This window comes from Gopherus evgoodei, chromosome 2, assembly GCF_007399415.2.
Source record: "Gopherus evgoodei ecotype Sinaloan lineage chromosome 2, rGopEvg1_v1.p, whole genome shotgun sequence".
Taxonomy (NCBI): Eukaryota; Metazoa; Chordata; order Testudines; family Testudinidae; genus Gopherus; species Gopherus evgoodei.
In genome coordinates this window covers 97,701,235-97,722,035 of record NC_044323.1, presented here as the reverse complement: position 1 = coordinate 97,722,035, position 20,801 = coordinate 97,701,235, and the positions used below count along the sequence as shown (strand labels likewise).

General features: G+C 44.9%; 1 protein-coding gene across 3 annotated transcripts in view; it reads left to right on the top strand.

Moving 5' to 3' along the window:
• The window catches only part of TPK1 (thiamin pyrophosphokinase 1), a 539,274-nt gene that overhangs the window by 198,059 nt on the left and 320,414 nt on the right, over positions 1–20,801 (top strand). For all 3 annotated transcript variants that reach the window (XM_030551432.1, XM_030551433.1, XM_030551431.1), the window contains exon 4: positions 19,370–19,439. In XM_030551432.1, the coding sequence (XP_030407292.1) occupies positions 19,370–19,439 (70 nt within the window). The remainder of the gene's footprint in view (positions 1–19,369; positions 19,440–20,801) is intronic.

The following is a 20,801-nucleotide window of genomic DNA, read 5'->3' as shown; positions in this document are numbered from 1 at the left end:
AGCTGTGTTCATCATTGCAATTTCTAGTCTACATAAAATGGAGTGCAGGAGGTTCTGTCATTTTACAGCCATTGAGTCACTTGTTTCAACAAGATATTGATGTCTCTTCCAATAGATATCAGGGAAAGACAAGTGGCTGAAGGCCTCCAGTAGCAGAGGAGACAGATCTAGAATGGAAAGAGTTTATATAGTGAGTGGATCTTGAAAAAAGAGTAAACAATGTGGTGGCAAAGTTGGCAGGAGCGCCGGGCTCTTTTAAATTGTTGGCCTCAAGGAAGCTGCCCCGTGCTGGCTCTTACTGGTACACTGGACCGGACCGGCTTACTTTCACCTCTGCCCCTCCACCCCAGAGCCAAGTCTCCTGTCCCCCTTTGCCCCCCACCCCCGAGCTCTGGGATTCAGGGGAAGAAATAACCTGATATTCAGTCCCAGGCTTGCACAGAATTTCTTGCGCGCTGCCTTCTCCTTCCCTCAGGGCATGCTGGGAACTGCAGCTGTCAGGAACCCTCTGACTCAGTGGTTCCCAAACTTGTTCCGCCGCTTGTGCATGGAAAGCCCCTGGTGGGCCGGGCCAGTTTGTTTACCTGCCTCATCCACAGGTTCGGCCGAATGCGGCTCCCAGTGGTTGCGATTTGCTGCTCCAGGCCAATGGGGGCTGCGGGAAGGACGGCCAGCACACCCCTCAGCTCACACTGCTTTCAGCAGCTCCCATTGGCCTGGAACAGTGAACCACGGCCACTGGGAGCCGGAATTGGCCGAACCTGCAGACGCAGCAGGTAAACAAACCGGCTTGGCCTGCCAGGGGCTTTCCCTGCACAAGCAGCGGAACAAGTTTGGGAACCACTGTTCTGACTCCCTCTCCCTCCCAGTGTCTTCTATGTGCAAGCTGGGCTCTGCCAGGTCCAGTGACCCCTAGTGGCGGCTAACAGCACTGCAGCCCATTTCTCTGGTGGAAAGGAAATTCTGCATGTACAATGTTAATTTCTGCTAATTTCCACATTGCGCAGTGGTGCAGGATTCCCCCAGGAGCATAACTCGAATGGAGTAGCATGACTAGACAGTTTTAGGTATTTGTTAACTGCGGCTAACTTAAAATGTATAATCTCCACCCCCAGAGTAGCCTACTCCATCCATTAACAGAAACCAACAATCTTTTTAATTGGGTTATTTGTTGTTCACCCTTTTGACTAAGCTTACCTTAATTAAGCGTACCTTAATTAACAACTTTCCTTTTTTATCTCCATCCCATTTTCTGTTCTCCTATTTCTGTGCTCCATTTCTCTTACTTTTATTGTTTACTTTTACTCTGTGTTTCCCACTTTTTCTTTAAGCCTTCACACACTCATTGTGTGCCTGGGGTGCAATCCCATACTCTGAAACTAACTGAGAATATGAGTGCTGAATGTGATCTGAAAGGAGTAATTACTTATTTTGGCATCCATGCAGGACTGGGGGTGGATGGGAAATCTATACAAGAAGTGAGCAAATGATTCTGCTGTACCCCATTAAAGCATTTCAAAATATACTATGGGGAAAAATTATGCATTGGCTGAGGGATTGGATTTGCTCTAATAGATCCTTTTAATCTCTAGTTGGACTTGGTGGTCACTTTCTTTTACATATTTAAGTTTCCAAGCAACTTTCAGATGGAGATCTTTCAATTTGAAAGGCAGGCTATCTTGGGTTGTTTTTCAACAAGGTGCCGCTTGAGTTGGGTTTGTTCAGGAATTCATGCACTGTGGTATTCCAGTCTCCTTCTAAGAAAATTGGAATATCTGATTTTTGTTTTGAAATTTCAGTGAAAGAAAGTTGCCATTTAGGGTTACAGATGGATTCCAGAATAAGATGCTTGTTGGGACATATATTCTGTAGTGATAAGGAGAACCAGACATTTTACTCTGGTCCTGGGGATACCATGGTTAATATATTTCATGCTGCTAAATGTTAGTGAGGGACCAAAAATGACCAGATTTAGCAAATGCAAGCCATGTATAATCCAGTGTCAGAAAACAAAATCAAATCAATTGATCAGCCAAAAATGTTTAAAAACAAATCATAACTGTGTCTGAAATCAGAGTACTCATCTTACATTTTCTTTATTTTGGGTTAGACTGTAAATTTACATTGTGCCCAGAGTGAAAAATGGCATCTGTGACAATTTAGAATCTGTCTATACAAACTATATGAATTCTGGTTGATATTATGATTGGGGGTGCCCCCCAGAAATTTTTCACATAATACACACAACTGATCTCCCTCGTGTCCACTCCTCAGAGCTCCCCACCTCCCCTCTCCTGACTAGCTCTTTCATGCAGGCACTCACTTCAGCTCTACCTGCTTGTAGCAGGTCTATAGGCCGTCACTGAGCAAGTCCTGTGGGCAGAGTGGGGGGGGCACATGGGCTGTTGGAAGTGTGGAGGAGCCAGGCAGGCCTCTGGGAGGGAGCTCTGCTGGATGAGCTGGCCCCACAGCAGTGGCAAGGAGGAGCAGCACTGGTTGCCCAATGGCCCATTCAAGTTTTACCCCAAACTCCTTCACATAGCAGTGGGGACAAAACTGAATGAGTGGTATTATGACGTGGTGAAGGGGCTGCAGCGTTAAGATCATAAGAATGATCATACTGTGTCAGACCAATGGTCCATCTAGCCCAGTATCGTGTCTTCTGACAGTGACCAATGCCAAATGTTTCAGAGGGAGTGAACAGAACAGGGCAATTGTCAAGTGATCTGTCCCATTGTCCAGTCCCAGCATCTGGCAGTCAGAGGCTTAGGGACTCCCAGAGCATGGGGTTGCATACCTGCCCATCTTGGCTAATAGCCATTGGTAGCCTATTCTCCATGAAAAGGATAAATGGGCCAAACATGAGTGGGCAGTTGAGTGGCCTGCCCAGCCCTCACCCCTATTCCAACAGGCTGAAATCTGGGCACCCTTGCCAGTGGTAAACACCGTGCAAATAGCTGAGGGCGCCACTGATTATGAAGTGTTACTATGAAAACTGCTGTATCCCTAATGCCTCTCTGTATGTATCTTTATTAGATGGAAAACTCCATTTTGAATGGGGGTGGGGACTAGTTGCCTTCTCTAGTTGTCCTTTCAACTCCGTGTTGGAACAAAGTTCCAACAATGGTAGGGGACACGGGGCTAACAATAGAGGGTCATTGAACTTAAGCGCTTGACTATGGAAATATAACTGCTATAGACAATAGACTGGCTCCCAGCCAGGATGACTGGCTTAACAGAGGAGAGGTCACCTTGAAAATGAAGTCACCTTGCTGGGGTTTATGCTCACCTGGGGAGGCCAAGCAGGACATCATCTGACAGAGGGACTAAAAGTTATATAAGGAGCTGATCTATGTGGGGTCTTTGGCCATTTGATCTCCAACTGAAGAGGGAGACGCAACCCAGCATGTAAGTGAAATGCCGACAGACCCCAGTCATTGGCGGGTGGAGTCGAACCTGGGACCTCTGGAGCTTAGTGCATGAACTGTTCCGCGTGAGCTAAAAGCCGACTGGCTGTTAGCTAAGGCTGCAGAGCAGACTCATTCATATCTCTCTGTAAGTCGTCTCGGTGCCACTAGAGGGGACAGAACACCACACCCAGAAGGTGTGTGGGTTACATAGGGGCCTGCATGAGGCTGGGCCTCTGCCTGCTTTCCTGAGCCCATATTCCCCCTCCTGCCCCCTACAAGAAGTCCTGAGGGTAGGGTAAGCTAGTAAGGGGCATTGCCGTTAGGGTGTTTGTTTTCTAAATTATTTGTGCTCTCTTGTGCTTTATATGATTGTGTTAGACTCTGGGCAAAGTGTGTGGTAAATGGTTTACAATTACCACAAGCCTCCAGAGGGAGTTAAACTGTAAACCAGAAGACTCACACATTGGGGAGAGGGCTTGTTTAAGCATGGGGGAGTCTGAAATATCAGCACTGAGCCAAGGGGCTTAGCAACTGGACAGCAGGTCCCAGCTCTCGGGATGGAATTGTAGACAAAGGATCTGTACCCCAGGAGCGTGCTTAGGGACCCCAGAGACCAGGGCAATGTCTGGACCCCATTCAGGCCCCAGCAGACTTAAAAAAACCCCAGGGATCTAGAGGCTTGGATTTCCCTCATGGCAGTGTGGTGGGTGGATCTGTGACAGCATCTAGGCGCACTGCCCTAGGAGCACACTAGAGAAGAAATTGTGATGCTTGCTTCAGCGGGGAAATACTCTGCTAATGGTCTATAATAGTAGCAGATTATTTTCCTCTCCATGCTGTCTCAGCTCTGCTGGTCAACATATTCAAGAGTGGAATCAAAGTCTGCCCATTCATCAGGTCTGTCTGACCCCTCCCCACGCACCATGGTGATGGGAGTGGTGGGCTTGAAATAGCTGCTCTTCCCCACCTGTGCTGAGTCCATCCTCAGAAATAGCTCATTAGTTGCCAACTCTGACTGAAGCTATTCCAGGAGATTTTTTTTCACAACATGACATAATGTCATTTTCTTAAAATATCCTATTAAAATCTCCTGGGTTGCTTTCAGTAGGGGTGGGGTTGATGCCAATTCCTGCAGACCCAGGCCAAACCTGGAGGATTGGCAGCCCTGTAGCTCGTGCAGGGAATAAGAGGCTGCTGAACTTCCCGAGTGGGTGCGTACACAATCTTGCTTTTCACAAATATGTTTTCATAAATGCTGTCAACATTGAGAGTTTATTTTTTCCATTAAGGATGAAGTTAGTTTGCTTTTAAAGTTTGCTTGATGGAAATCCTGAATGGCAATTAAAATCACAGATAGTGGGTGCATTCCATCATACTTGTAGCTGTTTGTCTTCATTGTGTCAGAAATCAATGATGCTGCTATGGAAAACAACATGAAATGAAGAAATAAAAAGTCAGTCAAAACCTAAAGTTATTGCATGTTGCACTGAATTATTAAACATTCTAATTTTAAAACTTCACAAATACCATCAGCACTGAAACATCTCAATTTCATCTGCAACATCAGGTAATAGATGTAGAATAAACCCAGCAAGAAAACACTTTCAGTAGTTTTAACTTTAATTTGTGATTTTATGTGCATGTTCTCTTCAAGTTCAAGACACCTGTAGACAAGTTGTGGTGAAATGGATATAAAGTCTTGGAGTATTGGTAGGATGTATTTAAGAAATCAGTGGAAGGAGAGTGATATTTGAAGTACTACTTAATAGAGAAAAACACTGTGAATGCAGGACTAAATTCAGTCCTGGCATTAACAGGTGCAAAGTCCCTTCAGAGCTAACCAGGTTCTGGTAATTAGTGAATCCCATCAGTGGCTTATGGATCACTAGTGACTCAGGTTGGACTTGCTGCTGTTCTGCAGACACCTGACTGAGCAGATGATGCTAGCTTTCCTTCTTGTTTCCTGTTCCCAAATCACAGTAAAGGCATCTAACAATATCTATCACACAAATAGACTTTGCTCTGCGTCAAGCAAAGTTAATATGCGGCTTATATAGGCACCGACTCCGGGGCTGGAGCTACAGGCACCAACTTTCCAGTCTGCTGAGGGATGCTCACTGCTCAACCCCTGGCTCTGCCACAGGCCCTGCCCCCACTCCATGCCTTCCTGTGCCCTCCCGAGTCTGCTGTGCCCTCGCTTCTTCCGCCTCTCCCCCAGAGCCTCCTGCACACCACGAAACAGCTGATCGGGAGGTGCTGGGAGGGAAGGGGAGGTGCTGATCAACTGCTGGTGGGTGGAAGGCGCTGGGGATGGGAGGAACTGATGCGGGGCTGCTGACGTATTATTGTGGCTCTTTGGCAACGTACATTGGTAAATTCTGGCTCCTTCTCAAGCTGGCAACCCTTGCCCTAGAGCCTGGTGGTGGCTCCCATAGTCTTCATGAGGGATCATGGCTGTGTGGCCATGTGTCCTGCTTGCCACCTGCCAGTGGAGGAAGCCTCAGAAAAATTTGTTGTCCTTGTTTATCTTCTCCTTTTCCATGTGATTGAGTGTGAGGATGGGTGATGTCTGTCCTAAAAGGGGGATTAATATTAAGAAAAATGACATGAGCCAATAATGTTCTGTTCAACTATCTCTTCCTTTTTGCCCAAGAATTACATTTGTTAGCTGAGAATTCAGTGAAAACCCGGAAACCAGGAAAAGAAAAGCACTTTCCCCCTGAATGAATGTTCATCTGACTTCTGATTTTCAGATATCTTAATTTTAACTGTTTTGTTTTCTTTGACTTTTTGCACATAAAAGGGAGATTTTGATCGTATCTTGTAAATTGCCTTTATACAACACAAAGCAGCACTCTAGAATCAGGGCTGCTGCTAAGTGTAATTGCTGCAAGTAGCAGCTCCCCTTAGCTGGTTGCAAAGCTTTTGAAGCCCAGTATAACCCCTCCTCATAGAAACCTCTCTTTCTCAGATACCATGAAATATTCCTTCGGGCTTGTCTACACAAACGTTTTGTTCACAGTGGCGGCAAGCTGGGGTGTGAATCTACTCCACACTAGCCCAGCTGTCCATTTGGACCCTGCTGTTGTGCATTAACAGTTCCTTAGTGCACTTTGATTTAGCTCCTTTTCAAAGCGGAGTAGATAAAAGAGCACTACAGAACTGTTAGCGTATGCCAGCAGGCTCCACATGAACAATTAGTGTGTGGTAGGCTAGTGCAGTGCAGGGTAGATTTCCAAGCTCTGTACAAACTAAATGTGCAAGTAGCCAGACCTTCCTCAAATACAAATTCAGAACAGAGAACTCTGATTAGTGTTAGTACCATTATATAAGGCACTGGTGAGACCTCACCTGGAATAGTGTGTGCAGTTCTGATCTCCCATGTTTAAGAAGGATGAATTCAAACTGGAACAGGTTCAGAGACGGGCTACTAGGATGATCCGAGGAATGGAAAACCTGTCATATGAAAGGAGACTCAAAGAGCTTGGCTTGTTTAGTCTAGACAAAAGAAGGCTGAGGGGGGATATGCTTACTCTTTATAAATATATCAGAGGGATTAATATTAGGGAGGGAGAGGAATTATTTAAGCTTAGTACCAATGTAGACACAAGAACAAATGGGTATAAACTGGATACTAGGAAGTTTAGACTTGAAATTAGATGAAGGTTTCTAACCATTAGAGGAGTGAAGTTCTGGAACAGCCTTCCAAGGGGAGTGGTGGGGGCAAAAGACATATCTGGCTTTAAGACTAAGCTTGATAAGTTTATGGAAGGGATGGTATGATAGGATAGCTTAATTTTGGCAATTGATCTTTGATTATCAGCAGATAAGTATGTCCAATGGTCTGTGATGGGATGTTGGATGGGATGGGATCTGAGTTACTGCAGAGAATTCTTTCCTGAGTGCTGGCTGGTGAGTCTTGCCCACATGCTCAGGGTTTAGCTGATCGCCATATTTGGGGTCGGGAAGGAATTTTCCTCCGGGGCAGATTGGCAGAGGCCCTGGAGGTTTTTCACCTTCCTCTGCAGCATGGGGCACGGGTCACTTGCTGGTGGATTCTCTGGAGCTTGAGGTCTTCAAACCACAATTTGAAGACTTCAATAACTCGGACATAGGGGTTTGTTATAGAAGTGGAGGGGTAGGGTTCTGTGGCCTGCTTTGTGCAGGAGGTCAGACTAGATGATCACATTGGTCCCTTCTGACCTTAAAGTCTATGAGTCTATGATTAGAAAGGGATGGAGGGAGGGGAGAGGAAAAAATGGTAAGACTTGCAGATTGGTGGCTTCCTTCGCAGAAGCGCAATTTACAAGATGCCACCAGAATCCCTCTTTCTCTGAGACGTCTGCTTGGCTGCAATCAGCTCTTCCTGGTAATGTCCTATGATAACTGCAAGCAGACTGAGATTGGACAGAACTGGTAGGCCAGTAGCATTGAAAGGTGTCCGAGCATGGCATTCTGTGTAGCCCACCGAGCTAGCTTGTTGCTCCTTGTGTCACCCTATTGGCTTATAAACAACAACACTGCACTGTTGTTTATTCACATGTGCGCTACCTTGGGTTTGTTGCCCAAGACCTAAAAGCCCGGAGGAACAATTGTCCTGCCTTCAGCTCAAGGAATTTGATGTGGACAATCAGTTCCCAATAGATCAGGTTCCTTGGGATCATATAGACATACCTGTGCTAGCTCTCATTGAGCCAACGTGCTAAAAATAGTGTCACTGCGGCATGAGCTAGCTGTGCTGAGTACAAACCAGCTTAAACCCTGTGGATATGTATTGTGCAGGGCTAGCCCATACCACTTGCTGCTGCCCTTGCGACCAGAACTGCATTACTATATTTAGCATGCTAGCTAAATGAGAGTTTGCGTCAGCCTCTTTAACCAAGCGGGGAATCATACCTCCTAATTTCAACTAGGCATATTATACTTGCGATCTGCATTGATTTCCATTTAGTTTCTGGTCACAATTCAAGACGTTTTGATCCTGTTAAAGCACTGATTGATTTGGAACTTACGGTCTGACCAGGCAATGTGCTTGATATTTGATACTTGACCAGTCCCATTTACTTCAGTGGAACAATCTATGCCTAAAGTTAGGTATGTACTTGAGTATTTTGCTGAACAGGCTTAACGGGTAAGATGTGGTGTTTGTTGACTTTGAAAGGGTAATTGGGAAAGGAGGATTTCATAACTCATATAAATAGAGATGAAGGGGTCGGGGCAGTGAAGCAGAAGACAGTGGTTCTTTTGGTGAAGATTTTAATAAAAAACTTTTCAGTTTTTTTGACCAGGTTCGTTCATAAATTTTTTTTGCTGTTTATGCACAATGAGTGATGTATAGGCACATCTTAAAATATAAATAAATATGAGGAAAAAGTTGAATAAGAATATATTTGATTTTATAGGCGCTATCAGTTTTCATCTTCAGAGTCCCTTCCGCTTCACAAATTTTAGTAGATGGTAGAATTTTGCCTTTGACAGGGCCTTAAAACATCTCCTAGAGCTGAAATTGTGAGTGTGTGTGAGAGAGTGTGTTTTTGGCTGATATTTATCAGCTTTTGGCCAATATCTTGGTTTTTCAGCTGAAAACACAAAAATGTCCATGAAAAACATCAACAAAAATATTTTTCTTTTTTCGTCAAATTTCCCTGGGGGAAACCAACTCTAGTTTATAATGATGTATGTGGTGTTTTTCCTGCCCTCCTGGAACACTATATAGCAGTTCATTGATTCAGTATTGACTCTGAGAGAAAAATGCGATTTTCTAAATCAGTAACAAAACTGTGCAGCATCCTGGCTTTTCTTTCATGGGCTCCCAATTAACTATTTGATCAATCCTGCCCCTGTTTGGCTTGTGAGATCTAAAGACTTCACAACTCCCAGTGCAATAACTGCAGGAGGAATTCAGTAGTTTTGCAAGAGAACCCAGAATTGCCTCACCAGAAGTACATTGTTGTCTTTTGCTCTGGGCACCAACATGGCATATAGAAGTGGACCTTCAGCTACAGTACTTATGACATATACTTGACGGATGTGATTTTTTTAAATTGCCCACTTGAATGATGTTCATATAAAACATCTGCAACTGATAAGACTTTTTCTTTTTGCACGTGTAGAATTTTAAAATAGCAGCCATCATTTTGTTTAGAACATTTGTTAAAAACAAAACTTGTTCAGAGGCTGAAATGGCGTATGCAAAGTTGTAAATGCAATTGCAGACACAGTCATAACTATTGGCTCAATCCTGCGTAGTCCTGAGTGCTTGTCTGTGATGCTGCTCTCATTTCCCACTGACTTACAACAGCGTGAGTGCACACTTATAACTACTGGTTAGGAAAGAACCTTATATCTTGTTAATTTGGTTGATATCACAGCGTAACCTGAGCACAGATGGTATGCTTAATCATGGTTATTTCAAGCCCTGTGCAGCACTGAAAATATAGGGATAAATGTTGTACAATTAAATATCAGTAACAAGATTAGACATTTTTACTTGTAGATGAATTAGCTTAAAATATACTTACTTTAAATGGTCAAAAGTAGACATTATAGTTACATTAATGTCTCGCTGCAGAGGAGAAAATTACATGGATTTACTGAATGGGGCCGATTTTGCATGGAGAGCTGGAGCAAAAGAAATCCATGGATTCTGTGACTGTATTCTCATAACTTCTGTAGAACTAAGCAAAAATGTGCAGAAAACATAAATGCACAATTCTAAAGACTTCCATTGCTCCTGATCACTAGTATTATTACTTTAATGATAAGGCAAAGAACTTGTTAGTCATATGTTGTAGCAAACAATCCAAGCAATTTTGTGCATTTCTATCACATAGTTTTATGTATAAATGTCACATTTTCAAGTCACTAATTAGGTAGGGGTTGTCTTACATGTAGATTATTTCAGTAGGTTAATTATGGTAACTAGGTTACCAAATCAATAAATGAATGGGCGAGATAGATGTTAACAGCTGTGCTTCGAAAAAGACGGCAAGAGAAAGTTGTGGGACAATATGAGTTTATCCCATCTTCTCATAACTGGGAGAGTTAATTATGTTTGTTAATTTCAACATCCCTAAAAGGCCCTTCTTGTAAAAGAATTGAATACATAGTATTGCAATTACAAGACATGATTGCCGTTAAGTTTGTATTCCTGGGCTAGTTGTGGTTATAAAAACCTATTCTCTTTACCTTATGTGCCTTTATCTTATCTTTTGTTCAGAGCATCACAGTTGAACATGCTGTACATGTACAGAATCTTTTTTTCCCACATGAATGTGCAATATTATTGAACAGCCAAAGTTATGATCTGTAGGTTGCTTGCCTTTCTCCTATAAGGTGCATGACTTTTTGTCTTGGTTCCAGCTGTATTCATTTCCTTGTGGTATCATTTGCTCTGTGGTTCTGTTGCCTTGCCACAGTCACAGAATGTTATGTTAGTGGTGTCCCCCAGGGATCTGTACTGATCCCAGTCCTATTTAACATATTCATAAACAATCTGGAAAAAGGAGTAAACAGTGAGATGGCAAAATTTGCAGATGATACAAAACTACTAAAGATAGTTAAGTCTGAGGCAGACTGCAGAGAGCTACAAAAGGATCTCACAAAACTGAGTGACTGGGCAACAAAGTGGCAGATGAAATTTAACGTTGATAAATGCAAAGTAATGCACATTGGAAAACATGATCCTAACTATACATATACAGTGATGGTGTTTAATTTAGCTGTTACCACTGAAGAAAGAGATCTTGGAGTCATTGTGGATAGTTCTCTGAAATCATCCACTCAATGTGCAGCGGCAGTCTAAAAAGCGAACAGAATGTTGGCAATCATCAAGAAAGGGATAGATAATAAGACTGAAAATATCATATTGCCTCTATATAAATCCATGGTATGCCACACCTTGAATACTGCATGCAGATGTGGTCACCCCATCTCAAAAAAGACATATTGGAATTGGAAAAGGTTCAGAAAAGAGCAACGGGTATAGAACAGCTTCCATATGAGGAGAGATTAATAAGACTGGAACTTTTGAGCTTGGAAAAGAGGCGACTAAGGGGGGATATGATAGAGGTCTATAAAATCTTGAGTGGTATAGAGAAAATAAATAAGGAAGTGTTATTTACTCCTTCTCATAATACAAGAACAAGGAGCCACCAAATGAAATTAATAGGTAGCAGGTTTAAAACAAACACAAGGAAGTATTTTTTCATGCAATGCACTGTCAACCTCTGGAAGTCCTTGCCAGAGGGTGTTAATGAAGGCCAATACTATAACTGGGTTCAAAAGAGAGCTAAATAGATTAATGGAAGATAGATCCATCAATGGCTATTAGCCAGGATGGGCAGGAATGATGTCCCTAGCCTCTGTTTGCCAGAAGCTGGGATTGACTGACAGGGCATGGATCACTTGATGATAACCTGTCTGTTCATTCCCGTTGGGGCACCTGCCGTTGGCCACTGCTTGATGGACATTTGGTCTGACCCAGTATGGCCGTTCTTATGTTCTTATCTATGTATGATTTCTTCTGTATGAACTCTGCCTGTTCTTGCCATAGCCTTGAATCTACTGCAGGGATGTCAAACTTTTTGGCCTGAGGGCAACATCTGGGTATGGAAATTGTATGGCGGACCATGAAGGCTCACAAAACTGGGGGCTGGGGATCAAGAGAACGTGAGGGCTCCGGCTGGAGGTCGGGCTCTGGGGTGGGGCTGGGGATGAGGCGTTGGGGGTGCAGGAGGGTGCTTGGGGCTGGGACTGAGGGGTTCGGAGGGCGGGAGGGGGATTAGGGCTGGGGAAGGGGGTTGGGGCACAGGAGGGGATCAGGGGGGCGGGCTCCAGGCAATACTTACCTCAAGCAGCTCCCAGAAAGAGTGGCATGTCCCCACTCTGGCTCCTATGCAGAGGCGTGGCCAGGCAGCTCTGCGTTCTGCCCTGTGCACATGCACCACCCTTGCAGCTCCCATTGGCTGCAGTTCCTGGCCAATGGGAGCTGTGGGGGTGGCACTTGGGGTGGGGGCAGCGTGCAGCGCCCCCGACTGCCCCTATGTGGAGAAGCCAGAGTGGGGTCGTGCTGCTGCTTCCGGTAGCCATGTGGAGTGAGGCAAGACCCCGGCTGGAGCACTGGAGCAGGGCAAGCCCCAGACCCCACTTCCCGGTGGAAGCTTGAGGGCTGGATTAAAATGTCTGGAGGGCCGGTTGTGGCCCCTGGGCAGTAGTTTGCCCACCTCTGATCTACTGCCTTCTTTAGTCTATTTAAGATAATCTGTGCAATTATTTTCATTGGGATGGACAGTAGTTGAATGCTCCTCCAGTTTTTGCACTGACTGAGGTCTCCTTTCTTTGACAGCTTCACCATTGGATCATTTTTCCATTTGTTTAGTGTTTTTTTCTTGTTCTTGTATCTCTTGCAAGAGGCCTATCAAAATGTCTGCTGTGTTCTTCGAGTCTGCCTCCCTTGGGATGTTGTCCAGATCATAGTGCTGCACTGCTAGAGATATCTTTCAGATTAAATATTAAACTGTGTCTAAGGGTTGTGTAGGTAGATGTTAAAGAGCAGGGGATAACATTCGTATACTGGCTGATATTCCATATCTCACTCCCCCCCCCCAGCATTTTTGCTAGCAAGGGAAATGGGCTCTGTTCTCAGCTCTGCTGTGACCTTGAGCACCTCTGCCTTTTTCCCCTCATCTTTGGTCTGTCTTGTCTCTCTAGATTGAAAGCTCTTTAGGGCAAGGGCTTTCTCTTGCTATGTGCTTTGTACTCAGTGCCTAGCATAATGGGGCCTAAATCTTAGCTGGAGCCTTTAGGCATTGCTGTAATGCAAATAATAATAATAATAATAATAATAATAATAAAAGATTTTGAGTGAGCTGCTGATGAATGCCTAGAACCTGCTACATTTGCCTACACAGTTGGTGCACTAAGCAGTGGCCAATTAGCTATTTGTAAAGCACGTTCATCTTTAATATAAAAGGCACTGTATAAAATAAGCTTCTCTTTTCTTTTTTTATCTTTGCATAGAGAACTTTTCCATCTGAATCGTAAGGTCAGGATTGCTGACTGTCTGCTTAAACTCCTCTGGATAATAGTGCTGCGTGTTCTTATAGCTAATACATATAATTACTTTTTATCAAGCAAGATTTGGTCCAGAGCTGTAAACATACTGTGAGTTATTGACTTTTTGCCCAACAGTTAATTACCTGCTAGCTACCTAAAGCTCCTGGGCTTTGGTCCATACCAATGTAAGTCATTTGAGAGTGGCACACGAGAGGGAAAGCATGTTGAGCTTCAGGTCTTCATTAGAATCCCAGCAGTGATTACCAGAACAAAGGAGGGTTATTTTATTTTGGTTTGTTTTTTGGGTGCATACATATTAAAAAACAATGGGCCAGATCACTAGCTGGTATAAATGGTTGTATCTCCAATGAAGTCATCCCCTTTACAGCAGCTGAGGATCTAAACCACTTCCAAATAATCCAAAGACTAGTAATGGGCTCTTCCCTCTCACTTATCAGTATAAACATCCCCATAAATTCTAACCTGTGCACTTTTTTAAGCTCTGGGAAAAGAGATGGACATTGGAGCATGCCCAGAAAGATAACAAACTTGAGGTTCTATTGAACTGAGGAGAGAAGCAGATTTCAAATCGATGGGCCATTCACTGAGAATGCCCTGCCTGCAGTCCTCTTGTGGCTATAGCTAGAACAAATGTTGCAGCTGATCTACAGCTGTGGTATCGTAAGAAGAGAAAGAACCTGGCTCGTAGCCAGATTCCAAATATTGCTCGGCTTCTAGATTACAAGATCGTTATGTGCTCTGAAACAAGCTGATGGCTAGTGTAGATCACGTAACACAGCTGCTATATGCTCTCTTGCAAGGAGCACTGCTGCTTGAATGGACTGCCAAGTTATATACTAGCTGAAGCTTCCAATTGTATACTAGCTGAAGCTATCTTTACAACTATCCCTGTGTAAAAGTAAATTACAGTAATCCAATCTCAAGATAACAAGGGCACGGGGTAACTGTAATGATATCTTCATTTGAGAGAAAAGGTTACAACCTTCCAGCCAAACGCAGGTGAAAAAAAGATGTATTCTTTGCCATAGGCTATTTGTTTACTCAGAAGCAGTTAGGAACCTGATAATGTATCACAAACTGCGGACAGACTCTGAAACAACCTTTGTCAGGTCTTCTGATTGTTTGCTCCTGTTAACAAGAATGAACTCTGTCTTGCTGGAATCAAATCTACTGGGACTGGGCACCAGTGTGAGGAGGAGCTTGTGGGTGAGAAACAGGTTGAACAAGGAGCCTGAAGGTTGGGGGAAACTGGGACAAGGAGCTCTCTGAGTAGGCAGGAGGAATGCAACAGGCTAGGCAAGGATCCCAGGGAGGGAGACTGAACTAACTGAGCAGGCTAATACTAGGGTGAGGAGCCTCAGGGGGTGAAGCTAAAGAGACTGTGATATGTCTACACTACGTTATTTATAGCGGCACAGCTGCAGTGGTTCTGGTGAAGATGCTCTAAGCCAACGGCAGAGAGCTCTCCTGTCAGCTGAATAACTCCTGCCTCCGTGATGGCATAGATTTTTCACCCTCCTGAGAAACCCAGTTATACCAATGTAAGTTTATAGTGTAGACCTGGCCTGTGATAGGGTGATGGGGATGAGCTGCTGTGGTGGGGAGACAGGATTTGCACCAGAAGAGTCTGGAGGAGTCATGGGCAGAAGGGATTGGGGTTTGGGGAAAGTAGCAAAAGGGTCTGTGACCACTAGAGCTCAAAATCTGGAATGGAACCCCAAATTCTTGATCCTTGCCATTCCTTTGTCAACAAATATCTGAATCCCACTAGCAAAATATATGTGTCTAATTCTCTTCCCACCCTGTAGCTGGCTCACATAGAGAATGCCAGCTGTCATCATGTACTCTGTTAGCTCAAGTGGCAAAGGCCTGTGGGGTGGATTGAAAGGTTCCAGCCCGACTGATGGCCAATGTAGGTGTCAGTGTGAATACACATGATGGAGTTTCTGGTTTTCAGATAGCTTTTTCAAAAACTTAGCTTCTTAGTGTTTAATTCCCAAGTAAAAAAAACAACCACTAATGTCGCATAGGCTGGCACAGAAAAGTTTCCAAGAAACACTGGAATATTTGGGGAGAGACTGAAATGTCTAGCACGGTGCCTCATAATCCTGCAGATATTAGTGAATTGCAGGGAAGCATATGCCCAGTCCAGGGGCAGAAGGGGCCATGCATTTATTATTTAGTATGTCTATTCCACAGCCACCTAAAGGCATCAGCTGAGATTGGGATCGAATCATCAAAGTACCATGGAGACACCTAGTAAGACACTCCCTATCTCAAAACCCTGGGGGGTTTTCACCTTCCTCTGCAATGTGGGGCATGAGTCACTTGCTGGAGGATTCTTGAAGTCTTTAAACCATGATTTGAGGACTTCAGTAGCTCAGACATAGGCTAGGGGTTTGATATAAGAGTGGGTGGGTGAGATTCTGTGGTCTGCATTGTGCAGCAGGTCAGACTAGACGGTCACAATCCCTTCTGACCTTAAAGTCTATGATTCTATGAAAGAGCTTACAATCTAAATAGTTAAGACAGACACAGCGTGAGAGGAGACACGCAAAGCTTAAGTGTCTTACCCAAGATCACACATGAAGTCCGTGGCTAAGCCAGGAATAGATCCTAGTCCAGTAACTTACCTACTGGACCATGCTGTGTCTTTGGTATGGGCTGTGTTGGTTGATTGAAAAAGGGATGCAGGAAGGAGCAGTATTTAACTCATCATTGGATTTTCACATTGAAATCCATGGGGTTAGCAGGAGCCAATCCAGGCTGATCTGCTATTATGCAATGCTCTTCCTCCAAAATCTTGCAAACTACCCCACTTGCAGAGCTTCTTTGGAGTTTGAGGGAAGGGAGAAAGATGTTCCCCTCGCCTCTGCCCCTCCTCAGCCATCACCCGTCCCACCTCAGATCATGAGATCAGTCATCCTCTACTTGTGGAAGCTGAGAGAGTGATCTGACCCTATGTAGGTCTAAGGGCTCTTTTATCCTGGATATTGCTGTTAAGAGGCTTGCACCTCACTGAGTGTAAGTAATATAAGATGGTCATTTACTTTTTTAATAGCATGTCATATTTTAAAGCCCTGTGCGAGAGAAGGCTGTATGCCTAGTAGCTTATCATTACTAGGGTGGCTTATGAATAATGTCTGGGTGTTTGTTGTAATGATACAGTTAGGATACATTTCCCTCTTATAAAATGTAAGGTAAAATATGGCAAACTACAGGATTAAAATAAAGCCTCACGTCTCTGCTTGTTAGTACAATTTAAATCAATTGGTGACCTAATGATAGCAGCCAAATTGATTGTGATTTCACTTCTTCTGGACCAGGCTAGCTAAAGATTTAATACTTAAAGCTAATGCCATGGTATATCAATTGAGTCAAACCATCTGCCTACTTGGGTACCATTTGTAGAGCCAGACTTGTACCTTGGGGGACAGAGAATGTAAGAAAGAAAGCAAACAAAGAAAAACAGGGATCGGATCAGACAGACCATAGTGCTTTTAACAGCCTATTCCATTCTGTGCATAAATCACTGTCTGTAGTATGTCTGCACTGCAATTAGACACCCACGGCTGGCCCATGCCAGCTCAGTCGGGGTCACAGGACTCGGGCTGCGAGGCTGTTTAATTGCAGTTTAGACATTAGAGCTTGGGCTGCAGCCTGAGCGCTGGGACCCTTCCACCTCACAGGATCCTACACCCTGGGTTCCAGCCCAAGCTCAGAAGTCTGCACTGCAATTAAACTGCCCCGCAGTTCAAGCCCTGTGAGCCCAAATGAGCTGGCATGGGCTAGCTGCAGGATTTTAATTTCAGTGTAGACATACCCAGTGTGGGTACTATTACTTGACAGCATGGGAAAGTTGGTGGGTTTAAATTCACCTCTTAAACCTATTTTACTCTGGAGGGAATTCTGTGCCAAAAATTTTAAAATTCTGCAACAAAAAATTAAAAATTCTGCACACAATATTTTAAAATTATGCAAATTTTATTTGCCAAATAAATGTTGAGGCTCCAGCATGGCATTGGGGAACATAGGCCACTGGTTGCACAGAGGTGGGAGATCACTGTGCAGCTCCCCCTCCATCTCCCCCACCCCTGACACGGACTCAGTGGGGAGGCTGCACCCAACCCTGACACAGCGCAAGGACCAGGCCTGGCCCAGAAACATCCCAGGGCCCTGACCCTCCGTGCTATGTGCACCAGGTATGGGCATGCAGGCTCAGCAAGGCAGGATCCAAGCGTGTAGGGGCTTAGTGTCGGGGGATCCAAGTGTGGGTTGAGCGGGTTCTGTGAGGGGCAATCTGGGTGTGGGCAGTTCAGTGGGGGATCTGGGTGCGGGGAGATTTGGATGCACAGAAACTTGTTGGGGGTGGGTGGGTGTAATGGTAATGGGACTCTGCAGGGGGGTCCAGGTGAAGGGGAGGGGTTCCAGCTCAGCGGGGGGCGTGTCTGGATGTGCGGGGATAAAGCTCGGCAGGAGAGTCTGGGAGGCTTCAAGGGGGGTCTAGATGCTGGGGGAGTGGGGCTCAGTGGAGAGGTGGGGATCCGAGTATAGGTGGCTCATTCGAGTGGTCCTGGTGCAGGGGGAGTGGGACTCATTAGAGGGTTTCTGAGTGTATGGCAGGGTGAGGATCGGTGGGAGGGTCTGGATATGAGAGGTTCTGGATGCACAGGGATTGGGTGGATGGGGGAGCAGCTTCCTGTACAGGGAAGCAGCTCCCTGTACAGGGATCCCTCCCTCTGCAGCTGAGGAGCGATGAGTTTAGGAAGCAGGGGGTGGGAGAGGTGTTTGCAGAGCTTTCTGCAGCGGGGGTAGAAATTGGGGTTGGGTCTGACCCAGCCCTGGATGCCGTGCAGGAGAAGAGGAAGTCCCGTCCTCCCCAGCCCAGCCAGGATTAGCAGCTGAGCCTTTTATAGGGTAGGGAAATGGGTCTTCCCCAGTCATAGCTCCTGCACCACAGTGATTTACCTCTCTGCTGGCTGCCGTGGGCACCTGAAACATACTGCTGGGGAGGGTTGCATGACTGCTCTTGTGGCTTCCCCTTGCTTCCCTGTCAGAAAGTCATTTGTCTCTGGGGAAGCAAAGAAATCTATGGAGGATATAAATTCAGCACATTCACAGTGACACAGAATTCCTGCAGGAGTAATACTACTCCTCTACCTCGATATAACGCTGTCCTCAGGAGCCAAAAAATCTTACTGCGTTATAGGTGAAACTGCATTATATTGAACTTGCTTTGATCCGCCGGAGCGCGCAGCCCCGCCCCCCTGGACCACTGCTTTACCGCGTTATATCAGAATTTGTGTTATATCAAGTCATGTTATATCGGGGTAGAGGTGTATTTAGTTGAACAAGTGCAAATCCATGTGGGCATTCTTATTTTGGTTTGAGTGCCTTATTTGGTTTACCTTGCATTCATTGGGAACAAGTGCAAGCTAAAGCCAAACTGAAACAAAACTGTTCACATGGAGGGTTGCACTTGTTTAAGAAAACCAGTTTAATTAAACTGGTGAAAATTTGTATGTAGACATAAGAAGTCCTAAAGCCTGAGAAAGGTGGAGGTTAAGAGTGGTCTTGTTTTTGAGATGCAGGATTGGGAACCAAAGAATTCTGGAGTTTATTCTCTGTTCCGCCATGGATATAACTGATTTACCCAAGGTCTCACAATAACATCTGTACCTCTGTATCATAGACCATATAATTGGGATAATGCTTCTAACAATAGGTTTTCACCACTCAATTGTTGTGAAGCTTTGTCTACTGATGTTTGTAAGGGTCTCAGTCACTATTGTGCTGATCATCACAGACATGTCTAGAAGTAAAAAAATAAGATTATTTGCTTATAGAGCCAGTATTTTAACAACATATTTCTTTATTTTCAGCTGTTCTAAGAGCTTGCGCTGATGGAGGTGCTAATCACCTGTATCATATCACAGAAGGAAATCATGAGAGGTACATTAATAATAATATTTTCTAATACTTTACCTTTAATGTTGAGTGAGTGCATCAATGGGCCTGCACTTTCTGTCTGCACAGTCTTTCTCTAATCTCTCTCCTCTATTCTGATCAATATATTTTCATTAAACTCACCATCATTTTAACTGAGGTAGAGTGTGAACATACAGCATCTGCACAGTAAAGGAAGTAGCCCCCCAGTTCCCTAAAATTCTGAAATACATAATTGACTCTTTTTTTCTGGGCGGGACATTTACAGCATTACCAAGAAAAGACCAGTATAATTTATTTTTCTGTAATTACTTATGAGTTCTGAGCATTTTCCTGTCTTGAGAGATGATTTGTACATCCCATAACAAGTTGCCATGCTCTTTCTTTTCTCCTTAAATCTTCATGTAAACCCTTTAGAGTTTAGAGAGCATGGCCCCTTTAAATCTTTTTTCCGGGGGAGGAGGAGAATGAGAAAAAAGGAGGGAAGCTCCAGTGGGTGACTCTGAAGCTGGGAGATAGAGAGGGGCAGCATCCCCCAGGCCTTCACAATGGAAGCAACAGAGAACCTGCCTGAAGCCTGGGAAGGACAGGTGGCCGATTGGGGACACCCCAGGACAGGAGGTGCCTTGTGCCGGGGAGGAATCGCCCGAGAAGGACAAGCCAGAGCTGGACCCAGTATCACGGCTGCCCAGAGCAGCATGGGGCTGAGAGTACCGGGGGTTGTGACTCTGCATTGGGAACAAAGAGGGAGGCTGTTAGCTAGTTAAGTGGGGAGGTGATCGCTCTGTGTGGCTTTGCAGAGAGTGGCAGAAGAGGGCACCAGAGGGGTTTGTTGGGGAAAAGTTCACTGACGCCGAAGACCACCAGGAGCATCCAAGACTCACCACTGGGCTGGAACTTTGCTCAGGACTCCTGAACTCTGTGTGCAGACACATTGCTGAGTGTCTGCCCTTCCAGACTGTGCTACCGCTGGGCCCATGGGGCCTTGGTTTGGATGCAACCCTGTTTTACTGCTCCCCCTATATTTCCCCTTGTTGTAATTTCTCCTCTTATCCCTCTGTAAATAAATACCTTTCTTTGTTATATCCATTGTACTTTTCATGTGTGTGTGTGTGTGTTCACTCTGGGGAGTTTGGAACAGGTGCCCCTGGGGTGGAAGGGATTTCTCCTGCTGAATTCCTGTGCGCGCTCTCTCTTCGCCAAAGCTGCCTGCAGAGCAGACTCCATCTTGGCCACAAGGGCGCTAAAATTACATTCATATGATGAGACATTAGCCAACACGCTTAGGACACAAGAGGAGTGTGTGGTTGAGGGTGGGGAGCGTTAAAGAGGACTGTTTATAAGCAATTGATTTGTTATTCTTTACTA